This window comes from Arachis stenosperma, chromosome 6 (genome assembly GCF_014773155.1).
Source record: "Arachis stenosperma cultivar V10309 chromosome 6, arast.V10309.gnm1.PFL2, whole genome shotgun sequence".
NCBI classification, from domain to species: Eukaryota; Viridiplantae; Streptophyta; class Magnoliopsida; order Fabales; family Fabaceae; genus Arachis; species Arachis stenosperma.
The window spans coordinates 133,565,463-133,572,691 of record NC_080382.1 but is presented as its reverse complement, the minus strand read 5'-3'; the positions used below and the strand labels follow the sequence as shown (position 1 = coordinate 133,572,691).

The 7,229-nt window shown below is 29.0% G+C and overlaps 1 protein-coding gene across 1 annotated transcript; it reads right to left on the bottom strand.

The window, feature by feature from the left end:
* Nucleotides 1–1,951: 1,951 nt before the first annotated feature.
* On the bottom strand, nt 1,952–6,985 carry LOC130936798 (WAT1-related protein At4g15540-like). Its single transcript, XM_057866946.1, has 7 exons — nt 6,715–6,985; nt 6,561–6,626; nt 6,361–6,474; nt 3,307–3,553; nt 2,679–2,840; nt 2,441–2,592; nt 1,952–2,328 (listed from the first exon to the last, which is right to left on the bottom strand). Exons 1-7 carry the CDS (start codon nt 6,912–6,914, stop codon nt 2,193–2,195), a joined length of 1,077 nt encoding a protein of 358 aa, XP_057722929.1. The 5' UTR covers nt 6,915–6,985; the 3' UTR covers nt 1,952–2,192.
* Between the last annotated feature and the right edge of the window lie 244 nt (nt 6,986–7,229).

Here is a 7,229-nt window from a genome sequence, read left to right as displayed (position 1 = left end):
GCATTCTCTCTCTCTCTCTCTCTCTCTCTCTCTCTCTCTCTCTCTCTCTCTCTCTCTCTCTCTCTCTCTCTCTCTCTCTCTCTCTCTCTCTCTCTCTCTCTCTCTCTCTCTCTCTCTCTCTCTCTCTCTCTCTCTCTCTCTCTCTCTCTCTCTCTCTGGTATGTAACATAATTCCACTCCTTTCTCTTCTGACCATCATCCTTCTCCTCCTCACAATACTCATCCCATGATGATTAGATCCAAGATTGGTCACTCTAAACCAAAAATATTTTTTGCAGTTTTTAAATCTGTGATCCAAGATTGGTCACTCTAAACCAAAAATATTTTTTGCAGTTTTTAAATCTGTCACAGCTTCTTTAGAAAATCTACCAAAATTTTCATCTATAACCTTAACCATCCCCCAATGGAAACAAATTATGCAGAAAGAATTTGATGCATTATTGCAAAGAACAAACACCTGGACACTAGTTTCTAGACCTCAGTATTGTAAAGTGATAGAAAGTAAATGGATATTTACCATAAAAAAAACTCCCTGATGGTATTGTTCAGAAATACAAAGCTAGATTGGTAGCCCAGAAATATTACCAATCTGAAGGTTTTGACTTTGAACAGGTCTATAGTCCAATTATTAGACAAGCAATAGTTAGATTAGTGTTAAGTATGGATCTTTCCAAAGACTGGATAATTAGACAACTAGATCTTAACAATACTTTTTAAAATGGAAACTTGAATGAAACTATCTATATGTCACAACCATTTAGTTTTGAACAGGATGCTGCTACTCATGTATGCTAAGTCAACAAATCTCTTTATGGTCTCAAACAAGCACCAAAGGAGTGGTTTCTAAAACTTAGTACCACACTACAATCCTTTGGCTTTCAAAGTACAAAATCTGATATCAATCTGTTTATTAAACGTGGTTCAAATTATCTAATTTACATCTTATACTATGTTGTTGACATTATTTTAACCGGTAATAATGCTATTGAAATTGACAATATGATTCTTAAGTTGAACAACACTTTTACATTGAAAGATTTAGGACCACTTTCATATTTTCTGGGTATTGAGGTTCACAGGAACAATACCGGTCAACTCCACTTATCACAGACTAAATATATAACTAATTTAATTTTGAAATTAGGCATGAGTGAGACAAGTGCTATGCCTATGACTTCTGCTTTACAACTTTTGTTTACAGGGTCAGAACGATTTGAGGATCCTAAATTATTTAGTTATGTTGTTGGCACACTGCAATATATTACTATAATAAGACCAGATTTGAGCTTTGCTGTTAGCAAAGTAAGTCAATTTATGCATTCACCACTATTGACTCACTGGAAAGTAGTAAAGAGAATCTTGAGATACCTTTAAGGAACTAAACCTCATGGCTTAGTCTATCACAAATGTACAGATTACAAGTTGTATGGATTTTTTTATTCGGATTGTGCAGGAGACTTGGAAGATCGAAGGTCAGTCTCTGGTTATTGTGCATTCTTTAGTACTAATCTAATCTCATGGTCATGCAAAAAGCAAATTACTATCAGTAAGTCCTCCACTGAAGCTGAGTTTTGGAGTCTTGCTGCATGTGAGGCTGAACTTGTCTGGATCAAGAACTTTCTTTTAGAATTACAGATTGATGTGCCTACAATTTCAGCTATTTACTGTGACAATTTAAGCACTGTGCTTTTCACAGCCAATCCAGTATTACATGATAAGACAAAATATTTTTAATTGAACATTCAATTCGTTAGAAACAAAATCAATTCGAAATAACTACAAATTGTTCACATACCAGAGATTAAGCAAATAGCTGATATACTTACCAAAGTCCTTTCAACCTCATCGTTTGAAAAACTTAAGACCAAACTCAGAGTTGTTCCTCAACACAACTTGAATTTGAAAGGGGTTACTGAGGATATAAAAGAAAAAGTAGAATAACAAGAAGGAGTTAGAAGTAATTTTTTTGTTTTAGCTAGTATAGCAGTTCTATATATTAGAAGAGAGTTATGACTTGGTTTGATATCTTCTATTCACTCATATACAACCATAATAGTTTAGTGCACTATTATTCAAATTAATCTTCTCAGATTTAATATACTTTTCTCTGCTTTATTATCTTTTTGGGTTTTAGCTCTCTGTTATAAATTTTTTATTCATTTCTTGTTCTCTGAGCTTCTGTACTTGACCTTCTATAGTAACAAAGGCTGGTTGACTTTTGATGTGGGTTGACTTTGGCTTGAATCAATGTACTCACTCAATTCTTCGTTTGCTTTACCCCATAAAACAGCATAAAACCCAATTGATATTATTACTCCTCCAACAACACTGCAATACAAAAGCAGATGCAAATGTCAAAGGATTAATACCATGTCTTAACATATTCCAATTTTTCAATAGTTAAATCTTAACAAAGAATCAAAGGGATTGATTTCCATACATGCCCAAATATAGTGGATCACCAAGAAATATAACACTGAAAGCAGCAGCTATGGCTATAGACACAGGCTTGAAACTTGATATATATACAGGACCTTTAATATGGATACCCCATGTATGGACCAAACTGCTTAGGCCTGTGCAAAAGAATCCCTGCATATAGTATGAAATTTCAGTTAGAATTTCATTTTTTATTTTTTAGGACTTATAATTTATCCAACAAAATTGATATTTCTCACAGAGTACAAAATGGCGACTAATGTTATATCTGGTTTTATAATCCAACCACTTAAGTTTGATTCATCTAATAGTAAGCACACAGGTGCAGATATGAGAGTCCCACACAAGTTGTAAAAGAACACCACAATAATCTCTGCTGGATAGTCTTTGATCACATTGGTCTGTTTCAAACAACAACAAAAATAAATTATATTAGTTTCTTTAAATTTTTAATATTTAAATTGGTCTTTAAAAAATTTTTATGTACACAATTTGATATTCAACAAATTTTAATTCTCAAATCAATTTTTTATTTTTTTTTCTATTAGAAAAATCAATTTTTATATAAAATTTTAATAAAAAATAGACAAATCAATTTTTTTCGTTATTTAATAAAAATATATAACTGTCTTTAAAAAAATTTTAAATTCTCATATCAGTCTTTTTGTATAGAAAAATAATCTGATATGAAAATTAATTTATCTAACAAAATAAAAATACAAAAACTAATTTGATTATTAAAATTTATCGAAAACTAAAATATCTGATTAAAAATTTTTGAAAGATTAATTTGGAATAATCCTGTGTCCTAAATATGACTTGGTATTTAAAGTTATTGTTTAGATTACATTCATATTAGTATAATACCTGAACAATATACCAAATTGGAACCAGAATAAACTCGATGGCAATAAGGAAGCCTCCAAGAACCCAATTTTGCTGGGGTGATGAGTCCTTTAGAAAATCAACATGGGGTGACTGGTGTGGTGATGATGAAGCTGAGATCAATGTTGGACCCTTGTAGAGAACAACTATGAGTGCACCTAATATTGATACTAAAGAACCTAAGATTTTGGCCTGAGTGCTCCAACTTTTTGGAGAAATCTTCTCCATCCTTCAATATACAAGGAGCAACAAAGTGGTTAATAACAAACGGAAAAGTATAACTAAACAATAACAATGTGAACAATAGATATATTGGATGTTTATTTTACTAGGTGTGATTTAGGTAGATAATTTAGACGTGTAGTGTATTTTTATTTTATTAGTAATTATTCATTTTGTTCAAAAAAAAATTATTGATTACCTAGCATTACCAATGACATAATCATATGTGACATATAATGATATAAATGCAAAGTCAACAACAAATGCAAAAACAATAACTTAATTACCAAACATATTCCCAAGGTATTTGTAATAATGATTTGATATTCATATACAGATTGTGAAAAAGTTTGTAAAATAATGAGATATAAGAATAATTTTTATTAAATTTATAATGTTTATTATGGGTGAATCCAATAATTTTAATTTAAAATAATTAATAAATTTTTATTTTTTGTCTTAAAAAAATATATATCTCTTGAGACAGGAAAAAAAATAGTGAAGCAAAAGAAGAGAAATATGTCTTGCATACTCTGAAATCTCCACTATTATGCCAAACGTTAACACTTTAGCTGGCTGTGTGCATGTTACATTACAGGTGTTATATTTGGTGTCTAGATTAGTGAATATATATTCCCACGTGATTACTACTTTCTAAAACAATATTTATTTTCTTTACAATATTTATTTTCTTTATTCGTCTTTTCGTTTTCTTCTTATAATGCACGGACACTGATACAGATACAGGACACGACACAACACGAGACACGACGATATACAAATTTTAAAATTTTACATGATATGCGGACACGCATATATAAAATATAAAGTATTGTTTAGATAAATCATAATGATATTTAGATATTTTATTAATATTAAAATAAAAATTAATTTTTTTAATTATTTTTAATGACTTATTTTAATTATATCAACTATTTAAAATATTTTTTTGTTTTAATAAATAAGAATATATACTAACCTAAATTTATTTTAAGAATATATGTTAAAAATAAGACTAGACACGTTGACACATAATGGTATTTAAATGTGTCTAAATGTGTTCAGAAAATAACTTTTTATTTTCTATTAAGACACAGTTGGACACAACAGACACGCATGTCAAACGAATATCGACGAATGTCGTATCCAAAATATATCCGACATGTGAACACGACAACTCAACGAAGTGTCCGTACTTACTAAGTATTCTTACCAAGTTGGAATCCACAATGAAATTAAGTACACACATCCCTTGATATCTAGACCACCATTAATTTTTTTTTCTGATCTTGTACAAAATTGCAACAAAAAACATGAAAGATGGCAAAACGTTGATAAAAGAAATTAAAAACAAAAAAATGATAGAAAGATAGAATTAAATAAAATGTTATCATATATATGTTGTTTGCATCACATGTAAATTTATTTGAATTTAAACATTCACCAAATCCATTAATAATAAAGAGAACAGATAAAAAGAAAATATATAAAAAACGAATTAATAGATCGGAATCCAAATTGGATATAATATAAAATTGGTATTAAATAAATACTATTTTTGATGTGGAAATAGCTATCATGATGATGAGAAATAGAATAGCTAAAGCCAACCGCAATATATATTATTTATTCAAGTATTTTTATGCTGGCGGGGTCCAAATTGATTGCAATCATAAAGCATATTCTATGAGAAATCATTTAATTTATCAAACTAAGATGTGACATACAAATAAAATTAGCGGCATCATTCATCCAACTTGTTAGGCTATGTATTAGGTGAGTTAGTGAGTAATAATGATATCTTGTCAAATAAACTATTGTTTATCAATAAATTATAAATATTTAATATAAGGTGGTAGTTCTGAATCTTCTGAAAATAAAAAGAAGAGATGAGTCATGAGCTATTTTCAATTGAAGGAGGTCTTTTAACGTGCAAAATCAAAGACTCCTATTGTCGTACATTATTTATTTATTTATTTATTTTTATAATATCTTATAATACCAAAAACATAAACTAAACAATAAAATAAGGGTTAAATACATTTTAAAATTTTTAAACTATTTTGTATCATGTGCACTTAAACTTTTTATTTTTAAAGATTGTGCCTATTAATCCCCGTGAACTTTTTTAAAACAAATTTGTTATAAAAAAATATTATATGCACATGAAAAAATAAGCTATTAAATATATGAGAAAGTATAAGGAGCCAATGACCTAAGCGTACAATGAAGGTTTAGAAAGTATTAGAGATATCATTATTAGTGTTACATTTTATTAGTATAGGTGATGTTCATTTTATTCATAAATCAAAAATTTATTATTTTAGGCCATTGACTCCCTAGCACTACTCTAAATATATGTATTATTTTATATATCTTAACTATATATGTGATTGATTTTTTTATATGCAGGTAGTATTTGTTTATTATATTGATATTTTTATATTTTGATAACAAACGTAATACATATTTAACAAAAGTTCAAAGAATCAAATTTATGAATTTAGAAAAGGTTCGATCTCAATTTGCACATAAGTATTATATTTTTTTGTGGCTAAAATTTATAAGATAATGCTATTTAAACAAAGATTTATCCTTATTAAATAACTATAAAATTTATTATATCTTCAAATTTAGTATTATGTAACAAAATATAAAAAACAAGTTTCATAATAACTTGATAGAATTATAATCATCTATAATTTTAAAAGTGAAATTATATATAACCATTTACGTCACTCCAATTATTAAGTTTCCTCGACAAATAGTTGTATAAGAAAATTGACAAAAAAGCATTGGGAGAATCCTAAGAACCTGAAAAAGACGGCAAGGATGAAGGTAAAAGCCGGAATAAGGTTGCTAAGAGCAGAGAAGAGAGTTGGTGAAGTGTATTCAAGTCCTTTGTATCCACTCAGCTGTGCTACAAATCTGTCACAGTACTCAACAATTGATTAAAAACAAATTCAATTGGGAAAACAAAGCATGATTAGGGTCTTCTATATCTTCAGCCTTACCCAATGGTACCAAGGAGAAAAATTCTTAAGATGAGAGAAACATTGAATGGAGGAAGCCCTCTTGACCTAATTCATAATATAAATAGTTCATCATCACTTGTAACAAACAAACATAGTAGTAGTTATGAAATGTAATGATTGAGGAGCAGCGTACCATCGGAAGACGAAGGGGAGAGGGAGAAGAAGAAAAAGAGTGGAGAGAGCGAAAGAATAAACGATGAATGCATAGTAACTGAATCCCTTGAGAGTGGCTTGTTTGAAAAGAACGTTGACACCCACGTTGGTACACTCAACTGCAACCATTGCACAGAATGGAACCACTTCCCTGTAACAATACCTCCCTGACTCTGCCATCTCTCTCTCTCTCTCAGACTCTCACACATGGAATATATTTGTTAAACATGTGTGCGTTTCTCAGACAAAGCTTCAAACTTTTATTACAGTATTTTTTGGGGTGATTTAATTTGCACAATGTTACTTTATTATCTAAACAATTATTAAAATTTATTATTTTTATCAATTAATTAGTTATTAATATTTAAAAAGATGAACTAAAATATTTTATTAAACAAGTGTAATTACTCGTGTCATGCACGTGATAAGATTGAAATTATAATTTTAAATTATTTTTTAAAATTATTTTAAATTATAATAATTTGATTAACAAAA